The following is a 16,451-nucleotide window of genomic DNA, read 5'->3' on the forward strand; positions in this document are numbered from 1 at the left end:
AGTTTCAATTTTAGTGTTGATAAAGAATGAATATTATTTTAATTATAAAACAATAATTTATCAATTTTGAATTTCCGTTAAATAACTCAGAACAAAAAGGGTTTTTGAAGTAAAAATTTACAATTTAATTCAAAGTTATATTTTGTCACATAAAAAAATTATCAAATGAAAAATCAACAACTTCAAGATTAATAACTACTGCGAAAAACAATTCCACTGACTCCATTTTTTTAAACAAGATCTTTAAATAAGATTATGATCACCAGTCTTTTTAAATTAATACATCATCATTAGATTCTATTAGAATAGAAAAATTAAGAATATAGTCTCGTTCTATATTGTATGGTACAATGAAGTATAGTATAGTATGGCCTAAGAGGCATATTTACAATGATTTTTACTAAATTTTAAACTAATCGTTAGAAATATGTGTAAGTTCAATTTAATATGATTTTTAATTTACATAAACAGTATAAGTGCTTTGGGCAAAGTAAAAAAAAATAATAATATAATAATAAAAATATAATTAAAATAAATAAAGGAAGAGGTCAACTTAAAATAAATTTGTGTAATTGATTGTTGTTGGATATACAAAAAATAGATACACCTCCACTAAGAAATAAACAAATTATTTACAGTCATGGATATACACAGTATTCTGGGAGAATAACATCATTATAAAATTATTTCTAATTAGTAATATTTATAACAATTTGTAAATATTTTAATTGTTTGGGAGTAAAGTATATTTAATTTACAAACAGTCATAATGGGTTAAACAGAACATAGTTACAATATCAACAATAATTTTATTTTAAAAAATTATATCAGATAAATAATTTAATTCACATAGAATTTTTTACCCGTATTTTTTTTTTGCTACACACCTTAGATTTAATAATTTTACTCTTCCTAGATCATTAAACTAGGGAGAACAGCAACAACCCTGATGTTTCCCAAATGTTTCAAATTAAAAATAGATTTAGCGTATTCATTCTATATGTTACACCTGAAAATAAAAGATAATTAAGTAAAATTTAATCAATTAATAGCCACAATGTAATAAGAAAAAGGTATTACTCATTCTATATTTACTTTGGTCTTAGCAGTAGCTGAAGGAGTTGCGCTTTGCTTACTAACTATAGTAACTGGTTTACTATTATTATTTTTGACAGAAAGATTTTGTGCCTTGGGAGGCTGTGGAATAATTGTTATCTCGTCATTTATTTTCAAGGGCTAAAATTAATACAATACAATTTTATGACTAATTATACTGATTACTTAAAAATTAATTAATTATTTTTTAGTCTGTATCAAAATAGTTGTTATAAAATAGAATAAAACATTTTTTAATAATTGCTACTAAAATTCATTTATTTAAAAAAATAGTCTAAATTACAGCTTTTAACTATAATTTTCAATAATAATATCCGGGATTTATAAGACTATTAAGATATGATGATAAGGCAAATGATGTGGAAATTAAATTTAGTATACCTTTGGAGTAGACGACACAAGAGAAGATGAAGAAGCGGATGTTGCAGTTTGATTAGTAAGAGATTTTTTACTTGAATTTTTAGCAACGTTACTATGGGCAGAATATACATGATTTTCGAACTGCTTATACATCCCAAATGTTGCCGTACATACAGTACATTTATATGATAAATGAGCAGGCTTCAAAGACATAGAGTGATCACGACTAACATGGTTAAGTAATTTCCATTGATACACTCTACCACAAACTGGACATCTGAAATTTAAAAAGAATCCAAGTTATTTACTATCATAAAATAAACATTGAATTTGATATTTTACCTTCCGCCATCTTTTCCTTTATTAGCTGCTTCTTGCATACTAGAAGTAACCAAACCATGTGATCCAAGTAAATGTCTTTCTAATCCTTGATCAGTAAAGAATCTAAACTGACACTTTTGACAATTAAGAGGTGGTCTATTATAAATCATTTTTGGATGTATTTTAACTTTGTGAATCCATTGCATATGATTACGTAATTGTTCTAAATCTTTTATGTAACCATCACATATTTCACAAATGACAAAAGTTGGTTTATTTCCACTATTGACAGATGATGATTGATTTGATTGTTGTGATCTAACTTTTGATATTGAAGAAGAAGTTATTTGTGTATTATTAGATGGAAATGATCGTGGCAATGGAGTAATTGATATACTAGGTTGTTGCACTGATTTATTAGTACTTGAATTTGTCTAAAGAAAATAAATATAAATTTAATAATAGTAATGTGAGATACTATCTTCAATTTTTTTTTTTTTTTAATTATTATTAATTAATAATAATATATTTAATTTGTTATTAATATATATATCAGAGCTAAATATTATCAAATTTAGAAACTAATTGAAATAGTATTAGGAACAATGGCGTATTTAGAAATTTTGCAGGGGGTCTAGAAAGCTTTAGGTATGTTAAGTAGTAGAGAGATTTGTTTTTGAAGGGAATATACATTAGAAAAATTTTCACATCCCCCAAATGAAAAAAATCTTTCCCATATAATTATTTATGTTATAGGGAGCTATGACACTCATATACCCCCATAATTAATTTAATGATAAAATTAGTAAATAAAATGAATTTAATTCAGACAAAAATAATACAGGGTATATAAACAGTCTTTTAATAATAATTATGTACTTAAGGGGTTTCTGAAATAAACGATAAATTTATCTAAATTATTTAGATAAACCAAAGTCACAATTATTAATATAAAACACAGACATTTTTAATCAAAATTATTCTTGCTATGTAGCTAATTACTCTCCGGTATTTTTTTTTATTATACATATTTGGGCAATAATCTTTAAAATAAATTAAAAAAAAAAAAAAAAAAAACGTCCCAATTTCCAAGGTATATTTGATCCTGAAAAAATTATCGCCTCACAAACTTCTGCCTAGGACAAATACTCCTTTTGCCTCTTCTCTATGGGGCCCAATCACCATGATAAAATTAATTCCTTCTTAGCTTCACATTATAACTATATAATATTAGGAGGGCAAAATCAAATACTTCTCTAGTCAGCATTTTTTGTTAGTAGAGATCCAATCACAGCATTTAAATCAAAACTACATATAATAAGAATTGAGTTCACATACTCTAATTACTGTGTTATTATACATTTTGTTTGTTTTATAATTTATATATTTAATAATCAAAAATATTGAAATATATGTATCAGATGTAAATAGGTGTTTGATGGTCAATATTTTTTAAGAGGTAGAGGTGAAAATTTTATCCCCTCCCAAATAGTTATTTATATATAACAATACATTTGATATTGCTAAATTTCTGAGGAGAGCATAATTGTAAACGGAAGGCCCCAAGCTCTCTCACATTCCCTGATAATGTCTTTTCCAATAACTCACTATATTATACAGGGTGATTGAAATCTGGTAAGACACTCATTTTCTCAGAAAATATTGAGAATTTTAAATTTTATTATAGAAAAAAAAATATCAAATTCAAAAAACTCTACAATAACATGTAGTCAAACCATTATTTTTTTCGTCCCTTCAAGGATAAAAACCCTTATTTATAATTTTCTTAAATGGGAACCCTTATTTTTAATTTTATAATATGATAGAAAAAAAAATTACAAACAATTTTGTTCTTATAATTTTTTTTATCCGATTAACCGTTCGCCCATTACAGCTTGTTTAAGTTAAATAATTTTAGACCAAATTTCTATTGTCATTTTACTGTACTAAATACAGAATTCATTATTTTTATTTGCTGTAGCATAAACCAAATTTTATTGATCAAGTTATTTTCGGTGTATTATTAATAACTAAGTCTATGGTTTTGTAAGACTAAAGGATCTAACAAAAATACCGGTTGCACTGCCACCGATATTATGAATCATAATAAATGACAATATTTCTTCTGGAAGTCAAAATCTTTAAACAATTATAAAACGTAAACAGTTATTCGGATAAAAAAATTTATAAAAACAAAATTGCTTGTAATTTTTTTTTCTATCATAATATCAAATAAAAAATAGTGGTTCCCATTTTAAAAAATTATAAATAAACATTTTTATCCCTGAAGGGATAAAAAAAAAATTTATTTAACTTCATATTATTGTAGAGTTTTATAAAGTTAATATTTTTTCTTTTTACAAAAATTTTAAATAATCAATAGTTTCTGAGAAAATAAGTGTCTACCAGATTTCGATCACCCTGTATAATTTAACACTAAAATATTTAAAATTAAATGTTTTGTTGTCATCAACATAAACGTTAATTGTTAAACATGAAAAAAAACGTTTTTTTTTACTCTAACAGTGACATATTTTGAGACTATAAGGGGTTCAGATAGTTTTTAAAATGTAGAATAATGGGGAGATTAACCCTGCCTTAACTACTAATGATATTATGTCCATCTGGACTCAAAATCTCTAAGTCATGCCAATACTAAATAAAATATTTTGAAGGCTTTGTTTCTTTTAAAATACTTTTTGGTAACGCATCTGAAGAATAATAATATATTAAATAGATTTTATTGCTGTAATTAGGGTTAGGCCTTAGAGGATGTACATAACAAAAATTTTTATTTTCTTCTAAAACTGAAAAAAATGTTTTCGCCATATAATTGTTTTAGTTATGGTGACATACACCACTTATTTTCCCCCATGATTATGCCAGTGATTGATTTGAAACACATAGTAAATTTGATTCTATCAAAAATAAATAAGGTGTATATAAAGAAAATCTCTTAATTATATATATAAAACATAGCCACTCATAAATAGAATATATAAATATTACATATAACATATGTGTTGCTTATATAACTATATTATAATTATACATAAAATAAATTACTTGATATGTGTGGTTGTTAAGTGAATAAGGTGTGGGAACTATCATAGGTTGATTTATTGGTTTAATACTTGTATTCCTCAATAAGATACCTATAACAAAATAAATTTACAGTACTGATTTAATTAAAACATTTTAAATCATTCATATATAAAACATAATAAAATTTACAACTTTCTTTTTATTTTAAAGACTAAATAAAATTGTGTACTATGAATACTTTATACGGTCCTCCAAAGATCAACTTATCTTTGAAGTAAATTACATATAATAAAATAAAGTATATGATGATATTATTAACCTAGAAATTGTTTGATAGCAAACCAACAGTACGATAAACAATTACATATATTTTAAAAACTAGACTCCCTTACTCGGACTTTAATAGAAAAAGGTTAGAAAAATTAGTTAAGTTGTTTACTCTTTTACCTAAAGTTAATAGGAAAATCCGTATCATTCTAATTTTTTTTTTCTAGTTAATTGTAAATAAATTTTGTATTACACTCCGAAATCAAGTGTTATCTAAATTAAATGAATGTAATCTAGTTAATGTCACTCTCAACAAAGATAAAAATCTCTGTAATTTATATTTAAATAATGATTTTGTCTGGATATTAAGGTAAATTTAATAGTAAGACAAGCACTACATTTAATTCATTCTTAGAATGGGATAAGGAACAAGATCATGAACAAAACTTTAGCTTAACCCAATCTAACTTATATTTTCCTTGTACCTTTCTCAACTTTATTATAATCCCTTATATTTTCCTATCCTTTGTACTCCAACTTATTTTTTCAATATAACACCTCTGTCATTTTTTTTTTTTTATGCACCCAATAATCTATATATTGTTTAATATACTAAAATTAAGGAAAAATACGTAAATACTAATACGTTTAATCACTTCACACTAAAAATAATTAAAGTATTGATAATACCACCAGGTGATGGATTAGGTAATGCAGGCGTTGGAAATGAAGAAACCATTCCAGGGAATCGTTGCCCTGGTAATACGGCACGACTTCGAGCCCGCACTCCAGAAGCTAAAACCATCTTATTGTATTGTTGTTGTTGTAGCTGTAACATATTAGGATTGGGAAATTGTTTAAATCCAGACATTGCTGCTTGATATACAGCATTTCCAGGACTCATAGATGGTTTGTTTCTTAACACTCTAGGTATTTTGGCAGGAGGTTCCCAATCTAATGGAGGTGACTAAATATAAAAAAAATAAAATTTATAACTATTGTACAATTTATAACAAAATAAATATGTATTAACACATTTTGATTATAATTACCTGATTTATTTCTGGACGGTATTTTTTTGTACAAGAAATCAAATGTCTGGTAAGTTTACCCTTATAACTGTCTTCAAATGGGCAACTTGGACATTGATGTAAGGCTGGCCCTCTTTCTAAGCGGCCTCTTATGTTATGAGAATCCATATGTTGCAGTATTTCATGAGGGTTTCGTACTTGAAAAGTACAAAAATTACATCTATAACAGTAGTTAGCAGTCATATGGGGTGTTTCTAAATGATGAGCCATCACTAAACTTGATTCAGATTTAAAATTACAAAGTTCACATTTCTTCATGTTAAATTGGAATGGATCGTTATTTTCTTTACTAAATTCTAAAGTTTTTATAAGTGAACTAATTGCTATATGTACTTCTTCAGGACATGTGTCACCTTCTCGATCTCTTTTTCGTCTTTGAGTTCTTAATAAATCAAGTTGTACATGTTCTTGTACAAGATTTACCCCTATTTGCATAAAAAATTTACCAAGTGGATTTTCAAAATAGTTAAGACTTTGTTGATTCTTTGATTTTTCTTTTGAATCAGACAATTTTTTTTCATCAGATTCAATAGTGAGATCTGTTATACTATCACATTTTTTAACATCTACAGGTTCTGATAACGTGTTTTTAGTTGAAACTTCATTAGTTTTCACTGTGTCTGAACCATCTATATCCATTTTCTCATGTGACTCATTACTTTTCTCTTGAAAATTTTTTTCCAATATATCATGTTTATTTGAGATAGATTCTTTTTTTTCATCTTTTTTAGTACCATAATTAGCATCAACCTCCATTTTTTCACTTTCAACTGAATTAATACTCTCTTTATCTTTGATATCATTTGTTTTTTCAATTGGTTCATGGTCATTTGATGAGAGACTATTTTTACCATTTAAATCATTTGTCTCTTTGTTATTTTCACTTTTTTCTTTCAATTCTTTTTCAATTTTTTCAACAAATTCTTTAAGAGGATTTTTAGGAGGTTTTTCATAGACATACGGCACAATAAATGATGGAGCTTCTACAACAAACATATCATCTGTAAGAGTTGGTAATATAACAGGAGTTTTAGGAACAGCTGGAGAAATAGGAAGAACAGGTGATGTTTGAGGAGTTGAAAGAATAAATGGTTTAATGGTAGTTTGCGGTTGTTGTTGAACACGATTAACAGTATTTTGCATTGGTCGATTATTTTGAGATACACTAATTGTATTTTGCTGAGTACTAGATTGTACTGAAACTGATATAGGTAAATTACTTCTTCCAGAAAGCATATTGGTATCTATTATAACTAAAGTTGGTTCTTTTTTATTACTTTTAGGTTTTGTACCAGCAGCAATTTCTACTAACTTTTTAGTGTCATTAACAACAATAGGTTTAGTGGATGTTATCATAGGTAACTTCAATGGTGATACTCTAACACTATCCTCTATAACTGCTTCTTTTTTTTCCTCTTCTTTATCTAAATAGTTTTTAGATTTGTTAATATTTCGAGAACTTCTACGAGGTGTCAATGTAATATCTGGTAAACTTTTGACTTTTTTCTTACTAATATTATCAGATGAATGATAAGGATCTGCTACTTTAACAATAGTAACAGATTTATCAAGGTTTATACTTGAATCTTCCAATGATTTTTTTATTCTATCCGATTTAATTTCAGTGTCATTTTGATCATGTACATTATTTTCATCAGTAACATCTTCTACTTCTTTTATTTGTTCTTCATCTTTATTTGTTTGTTCTGTAAATCTATTGGTTTCATTTTGTTCATTATGATCATTGTTTTTATCTAAATCTTCAATACCATTAAGAGTGTCATTTTCTAAACTACTCGAATTGTTTAAATTATTATCAAATTCTTTACTCATACTATCAGATTTACAGATACTAATATTTTTATTTTCATAGTTTTCAAGATCTTTAATTGATTTACAAATTTCATTTTCATTATTACTATTTGATAATTTTTTTTCACTTTCTATTAAAACTTTGTTAGAATTTTCACTGGATACATGATTTTTATCATTTGTGTCTATTAACTTTATAGATTTTTGATTTCCACATATATCACCATTAATTTGAATACCTATGATTTAAAAAAATTGCACATGAAATATTATTATTAACAGTTTATTCATTTTAAACTTAACAAACAAAAATTCTTACTTGAATCAGATTCTTTAGTCTGCTTGATTTCAGTATCAGCCATAGTATTAATTAATAATCAAATTTGCAATTGTATCTATAAAAATTTAAACATTTAGAAATATTCCAAGCCATTTATAAACATGTAGCTTTATAAAATATATATTTTTTATTACTTAATAGATATTATTTTAGGGTTATGATCAAAAATATATAATGAGGAATTGTTTTTGTATTTGAACATGAAGCATCATGACATAAAACTTACTCAAAACAAAAATGTATTTTATAAGTTACAATTCATATTTTCTAAAATTTTGTATGTTCATAATTTATTAATCCCAGAGAACTCAAAAATTCCTATTTATCAAAAGAATTAGATATTAAGTGACTGTTTACTAACTATTAAACTAAATTTTTTCCATCATCATAAAAAAATTAATACTAAATTGGATTTAATTAACAGATAATCACTGTTTACATTTTAATTTTTTTGTATTTTAAAACATAGAGAAAAATGATGTTTAGTTAGATTTTAGAAATGACCTACTTACTTAAGTACTAAATGTACAAGTGTATTAATGACCTAAATAATAATGAAGTAATACATTTTAGAAAAGTAATAATTTCAAAAAAAATTAATAATTTTCTATAATATTTCAATTTGACATTAAATTTTTGTATTTCAAGAGTAATATAGCAAGTAATAATTGGAATAGTTGAATAAATGTAAATTCCGGTACAATAACATTCATAACAATGATAAGAAAATAATTCAAATTGACTATTCAATAAAACTCCCATAGTAACAACTATAGTTAAAACATTTATCTAAACATACACAATATTAAAACTTAAACAGAAGCTGTAGGTAAACCTAACCTAGAAGTTAACTATACTACAATTAAACGATATTGACAGTCGATTGTAGAACACCGCAATGACACATTATCACTATCACTCTTATAAGAGTTTTTAGGTATAAAAAACAACCGTTCATAAAATGTAATAAATTTAAAAATTTTGCCAAGTAAATTTAAACATCTTAATCATAATGAAAAATAATAAAGGAACAATTATCGAGGAAACTCACATTTTAACGCAATCGTTGATTGATCGGTGATAAAGAAATACAAAAATATAAGGGTAGCCGTGTCTTAATTGTGTTTACGCCACACGACAACCAGACAGAATCGACACAAAAAAATTAACGCAAATGTAATCTCATCACTGACTTATTCCAATAACTGCTCAAATATATGTATTTACATACATACATACATATATATATAAATAAATATATATAAAAAAAAACACTAAAATATTTGAAAATTTTAAATAATTATCATATTTATCGGTATAACACTAGCATTATGGGCAATAAAATTATCTTGAAAAAAAAAAAAAAAAAAATCTAAAAAAATTGAAAGAAAAATAACAATTATGATATGCAATGCGTCCTCTTCTTAACAGGCAAGACGTTAAACGTACTCTCTCACATACACACACACACACACACACACACGAAGCCACACGTCACGCAAACTGGGGGAAAGCCTTTTTAGTTCGGCGGCTAAGGCTGTGTGCTGTCCGCCGCCGCCATAGAGTTGAACGCCGAGCTGAGCATTACACGCCAACAGGGAGCCAACAAAAATATCAAAATCAAGCAAGATGGCGCTGCTGATCACGTGATCAAACTCTGACGTAAAGAACAGCCAGGACAAGGAACTGTTAGCAGAGAAAATTCATGATGAGGATATTACTTCCAAATGAACTTTGAAAAGATAAAGATAAGCTAGGACAAAAGAAAACATAGACGCACCACTACAATAATCATGTAGAACTACTCTAATGGGGGTTTTATCGATGGTTGAAAGAACATATCATTCAAGTAAATGAAAATAGGCATCTAAAAATTATTTGAAAACATAGCCCTAGTTAATTTTAAGACGCGAGTTTCTAAAAGTAAAAAAATTATGTACCGAGTGTAAAATTACGAGTGGTAAAAAAAGTTTTCATTTGAAGGTTTGTTATTGGGGCATAACAATTCAAATATCATGTTTTTCGATAAAAATAGTCACAAAATTAAAAAATTTGAAATATGTGTTCTATATTAAATTTTAATAATTTCAGAACAGGTTGACTTTTTCTTTTTTTTTCTTTTGTATGTTAGGTCGTTATAAATTGCTAAGAACTAAATGTACGCTAAGTAATAGGTGGGGAAAAGGGAGAAGTCTATGTTTTCAAGTTGTGCACTTAGGTTGGCCAGACTGATTAATGTATGGTGCTTGGCCCCTGTATTTTATGTATGCGTAGAAAAGCGATGGCGCGCCCAGAATTTGTTAGGTGGGGGTAAATACATTTTTGTGCTACTCTGGGATCTACCAGTAGGGAAGGTTACCGCGGAAAAGACGGGGAAATTTTTTTTAATTCAGTGATCATCTTTTCTTTAGCCTTTAAACAACTTCAAAAGAAACTATTCAAAATGATTCAGAAAAATTAAGTTAAATTTACAAAATTTAGACATTCATTGAAATTTAGAATCGTCACATTAAGCTAATAAAAAAATCATAATTTAAAATAATTAATACATTTTTTGGGATAAACCCAACAGTTTTTATTGAATAACGTATTTGTTAACAATTCATTTTACATTTAACAAACGTTAAATAGAAATAGAATTCAGAATAACAACCAAATTAAAATAATTAAATTCCCAAACCTAGTCACTATTGAAAATTATAATTTAGTAAATTCACCTAAAAAGTTGTAATGTCACTATATTACTAATTAAAAAAAGAAAAAAAAAGTTTTTAATAATTGAAAGACCAAACAAATATATTCAAAGAACATTAAATTTCAAAACACAAATATTTTTCATTCTTTTCCAAAAATTCTTAGTACAGAATTTAATTTAGTGCCCAGGATTTCCAATATTTTTAATTTATAATTGTTTATTTTATACCAATAATACTAAATAACAGGGCGTATTTTGAAACTTTTGTAAGGGGTTCAGATAGTTTTTAAAATGTAGAATAATGGGGAGATTAACCCTGCCTTAACTACTAATGATATTATGTCCATCTGGACTCAAAATCTCTAAGTCATGCCAATACTAAATAAAATATTTTGAAGGCTTTGTTTCTTTTAAAATACTTTTTGGTAACGCATTAGAAGAATAATAATATATTAAATAGATTTTATTGCTGTAATTAGGGTTAGGCCTTAGGGGATGTACATAACAAAAATTTTTATTTTCTTCTAAAACTGAAAAAAAAATTTTTCGCCATATAATTGTTTTAGTTATGGTGACATACACCACTTATCTTCCCCCATGATTATGCCAGTGATTGATTTGAAACACATAGTGAATTTGATTCTATCAAAAATAAATAAGGTGTATATAAAGAAAATCTCTTAATTATATATATAAAACATAGCTACTCATTAATCAAAGTGAAAAAATCATACATATAAATTCATGTTTAATATCATAATATAATATTAATTAAATTGTTTATTATGTATTAATTATTATGATTTCCTCTACAGAGCATCTTAATAAACAAAAGTATAGATAAAGAATAGATAAATACATTTTAATGGTATTATTATAATTTTTTTCTTTCGAGCTCCAGACAAAAATATAGCATTAATTAAGAGTAAATACTATACAGTTACAAAATAAATACTGAAATTTTAGTAATAAATCTTTGTGAAAGAAGTTTAGCTTAAAATAAAACATCCTTTAAAAAGTTTATGTAGATTAAGGATACATTTGTGAGGTTTATATCATATAAGATTCTATTGCTGATACTTTAATATTATGGATTAACAGTTTATGATTATATATTTAAAACTATTTTTGTTTATAATGTTAATTATATAAATAAATGAGGTTTTTTTATTTTCTATAATAATTTATCACAAATAATAATTTAACTCTATCTTAAAATTTAATGTATAAAAAAATTATACATACTTTCAACTCAAAGGAATTTTTCATAACAAGTAGATAACTAAATAAAGAAAACTTATATTATAAACAAATTTTTGTTTTTTAATAGCCTAATAAGTAAATAAAGTATCCTTTAAATTCAAAAAGGACCTCAAAAACTCTTCTCCTCAAGTCTTTGAAGTCTCAGTCTATCTCTGTTATTCAGAATTTTAGTAAGAGATATAAAATCTATGAAGGTGGTTACTATATATTAAAATTTAAAAATATAATATTTTATTTTAACCAAAAATCGAAAAATTTTCCAACTATTTCAAAATACTAAATAACTACACTTGAAAATGTTCATCTGGAATAATATCACTTACTACGATATTTATATGATTAAAAAATGAGACATATATAACTTATATACTAAAATTAATTAATACCAAATATTTCAATACCTTATATTATAAATCTTCTTCTTCGTCATCAAATGACAAAACTAACTTTTCGGAACGTTTTGTTTTCTTATTTACTCTATGTTTTTCTTCAGATGAAGGTGTACTTTTAGCTGGGCGTTTAAAAATAATGCGCTTTGTCAAATCAGCTGGCTTAGTTTTTTCTTCTAAAAAAAAATGTATACCTTTTTTTAATTAAACTTTATCTTTATCCTTACAGTGCATATATATATATACACACNTTCTATTATTCTAAGTTAAGAGAAAAAAAAGTTATGAGACATAGATCAGTTATTTCTTTTAAATTTGACTCTTTGACTCAACTTAATAGGCCTGGGGGCACGGGTTAACCTTAACGGATCGGTCCCAAATTTTGCACAGCTCATTTTTTTGACCATTAAAAAAAATTTAAGGGGTAGCGTAAAGAAAAAAAAGACATTCGATTTTTGAGGGCCACCCTAATACACACTCTAAGTGTCCAAATGTTATTTTTTTATTTTTAAAGTAACACAAAATATTTGCTGGATTAAGTTATTTAAGATGTCAGAATAATTGTAAGTTGCCACAACATACTACTTAATGTGAGAGTATAAAAATGTTAATGGAATATTACTTAAATATTATAGTTTAAAATGCTTTATACTTTAAAGCACATTAAAGAAAAATAAGTACATATTTTTATAAATATTGAAATATTATATGTGTTCTGTAAGTAAGGAAATATGTCAGTTATTACAAACAATGAGAACAATAGAAACCCATTTCCTTACTTGCTGAACACCTTTTATATAAGCTTGTACAATTTTTAAACCAAAAATCTATTGATTAATTAAATTATATAGAAACATTTTGTCATAAGTTTTTCTTAGTATTTTTTTTTAATTCAAAAAATGTATTATTTTAAGAAAAGTATATATAGTATAAATAAAAAAATAAATTTATTTATGTATTAACATGATTATAATAATTGAAACCTACGCTACACATAAATTCACAAATTATAAATGACAATAGTTTAATTTTAAACATTAACGATTATAATATAATTACTTTCTATTAAATACCCCATGTATATTTGAGTTAATTTTAGTTGATTCTATTCTATAAACTTTTAAGATAAATTTTATCATTTGTTACAAAAAAGTTGTAGCATTAGTGTTGACATTAAAACTTTGTTAAAAAATAATTTGTTGGTGCATAATAATATGTTCTTTTAATACTGTTTGAAAATACAGCATTTTCAAACATAAAAAGTCATAACAGAATATTACCTTCTTCTTTTTTAAGTTTTTCTTTTAATGCTTGTTCGGCAGTCAAGTCTCCTTCTTTTAACACTACCACAGTTGGATAATCATCTTCATAAGATTCGTTTTCAATGGCTGGGAGAGCTACTTTCTTTGAAAATTAAAATACATTTTATTATACTACAATATTTATAATGATCTATTTATCATATCCCCTTATTCAATTACATGTAAAAAATTATTTTTGGAAATATTTTCATGGCTCTTTTCAGTTACATATATATGTTTTATAATAAATACATAAGTACTTTTTCAGTTCATTCTCTATACTTTAATAGGTTTTCATTTTTAATTTTTTTTAATAAGAACATATATGAGTAACTTGTTTATTAATTAGAAAATCATCAAATTAAAAAATGACTGGTCGATAATTTCTTTGGAAGTTGTTCACATTTTTATACTTATACAGGAATATGGCCAATAAATCTCTAATGATAAAAATATTTGTATCAGTGCTTCACTCCCTAGGTATAAAAATATGAATAACTGCCATAGTATTGGTTCAAAAACTGATACTGACCACCAATCTTTAACTATGTATGTTTCTATTAAAAAACATAAAAATAATACACTTATAAAGCATAGGCTGAAAATTTAAATTATTGATAAATCAAAAATTTGTATAACTAATAAAAACCAAAAAATATATTTTGTAAATTATTTTTATTTTATAAGTCATTAAGTAAATTATGATAAATATAACATTCTGTACGTATATTATATACTGTAAGTAAAATAATATATTTTCATTTATTGATATACCTTTGTATCAACTGTAGGTCCTTCTTTATAGTTAATTTCTTCTTTTAATTTTGTAATGAAAGATGGTTCCTTAGGTTTAATGTAGTTAATATTGTTTCTCTTCGACATTTCAGAGGGGATTAGTGAACAATAGATCCATTACAATATTCTAATGATCTTGATTTTTAACTAAACCTACAAAACGTTAAATTTTCTTTTTTATTAGATTGTAAAAGAAAACAACACATGTTAAACTGTAAACTTTTAATAGTAAAATGATTTAATATACTAAAATTGTTCAAAAATAGTAAAATTACAGATATCTTTATTAAGTCTTTAATTCTATGATCTCGACAAATAATTCCTTACCGTAGAATTCAAATAATTATTGACATATAAATAGAGACAATTTAATTAATAATACAAAGAATATTTAACACATAAATATGAATTTTAATGTAACAACGAATACTTCGAAAGCCAAAGTAACATTCTTGAAACTTTTATGATAAAAACTTATTAACCATCACCTTACTTAACAACTAAGTTTATTTTCAAGTTTTCTCAAATCTAATGGTTTAATTGCTTAGATATAAAATAAAACTCTACCCTGGTATTTAATTTTAAATCGTGGTTATTGGTTATGCTAGAACTAGAACCACAATGAAGGTAAAATTCACAAATGGATTTAACAAAATTCATTGATTAAACACGATTTAATCAAAATTAAAACTAGAACATTTGATATTGATAAGAAATTATACCATGACTATACAACTACAGAATAAATGAAAACAGGTAGTTCACTCGGCCCGATAACAAAACAGTGTTCTGATTGGCAGCGGAACAATCAGTGCAAGCATATGTATGAGCGCAAAATTTATTTTATTATTAAATCTACTGTAACATAAATATTATAAAATTCTGTAAAAATAAATATAGTTTAAAAAAACTAAAAAAACACGCTTTTAAAGCACATCGAACTAAAAAGTTAAAAATAATTTTTAAAATAAGCTTAAAACAATAATGAACGAAAAATAATAGTATTATTGTGATAAAAGCGTCGGGCGCTTAATACACGAAAAATATGGCACAAAGCACCCACGCTTTTATCACAATAATACTAGTATTTTTCGTTCATTATTGTTTTAAGCTTATTTTAAAAATTATTTTTAACTTTTTAGTTTGATGTGCTTTAAAAGCGTGTTTTTTTAGTTTTTTTAAACTATATTTATTTTNTGTTTTTTTAAACTATATTTATTTTTTACTTTTTAGTTTCATGTTATTATAGTAGTTACTATCAATATCATGGTTGTAACGGGTAACGGGAAATCAGGGTTCGATTCCGGGGAGGGAGTCTGAGAAACGGCTATCACATCCAAGGAAAGCAGCAGGCACGTAAATTACCCACTCCCAGAACATGGAGGTAGTGACGAAAAATGACGATACGGGAATCATCCTTTGTAATCGGAATGAATACACTCTATATCCCTTAATGAGAATAAAGCGTGTTAATATATATTTTTAATAGTAATTAGAATATATATATATACATGTAAAGCGACTTAACTACGTAAACGTATCATGCACGAGGTATAGCTGTGTTTTGTTGGCCGGCGAGGCGCGGGGGAACGTTGTACGCGAGGCATATGCGGCGGCTGTAGGAATATATATATATATGTATAAATACACATAGAT

General features: G+C 25.7%; 2 protein-coding genes across 4 annotated transcripts; both read right to left on the bottom strand.

Annotated features, from left to right (window-relative positions):
- Positions 1 to 314: 314 nt before the first annotated feature.
- LOC126906425 (MOG interacting and ectopic P-granules protein 1) lies at positions 315 to 9,829 on the bottom strand. 3 transcript variants are annotated; one of them, XM_050687044.1, is made up of 9 exons: positions 9,404 to 9,829; positions 8,332 to 8,407; positions 6,162 to 8,251; positions 5,800 to 6,076; positions 4,864 to 4,952; positions 1,819 to 2,231; positions 1,498 to 1,753; positions 1,096 to 1,236; positions 315 to 1,009 (listed from the first exon to the last, which is right to left on the bottom strand). In XM_050687044.1, the coding sequence occupies exons 2-9, from the start codon at positions 8,372 to 8,374 to the stop codon at positions 1,004 to 1,006; spliced, it is 3,315 nt and encodes a 1,104-aa protein (XP_050543001.1). In that variant the 5' UTR covers positions 8,375 to 8,407; positions 9,404 to 9,829; the 3' UTR covers positions 315 to 1,003. The 3 variants fall into 3 exon arrangements, with proteins under 3 accessions (XP_050543001.1, XP_050542999.1, XP_050543000.1); XM_050687042.1 differs by having other exon boundaries at positions 1,081 to 1,236; positions 9,404 to 9,561; XM_050687043.1 differs by lacking the exon at positions 9,404 to 9,829 and adding an exon at positions 8,865 to 8,888 and having other exon boundaries at positions 1,081 to 1,236.
- A 2,481-nt stretch (positions 9,830 to 12,310) lies between these two features.
- Positions 12,311 to 15,459, bottom strand: LOC126906426 (uncharacterized protein KIAA1143 homolog). The gene is made up of 5 exons (XM_050687046.1): positions 15,123 to 15,459; positions 14,775 to 14,948; positions 13,980 to 14,103; positions 12,712 to 12,875; positions 12,311 to 12,329 (listed from the first exon to the last, which is right to left on the bottom strand). Exons 2-4 carry the CDS (start codon positions 14,880 to 14,882, stop codon positions 12,718 to 12,720), a joined length of 390 nt encoding a protein of 129 aa, XP_050543003.1. The 5' UTR covers positions 14,883 to 14,948; positions 15,123 to 15,459; the 3' UTR covers positions 12,311 to 12,329; positions 12,712 to 12,717.
- Between the last annotated feature and the right edge of the window lie 992 nt (positions 15,460 to 16,451).

This window comes from Daktulosphaira vitifoliae, unplaced genomic scaffold (assembly GCF_025091365.1).
Source record: "Daktulosphaira vitifoliae isolate Bord-2020 unplaced genomic scaffold, ASM2509136v1 Scaffold_4, whole genome shotgun sequence".
Lineage (NCBI taxonomy): Eukaryota > Metazoa > Arthropoda > Insecta > Hemiptera > Phylloxeridae > Daktulosphaira > Daktulosphaira vitifoliae.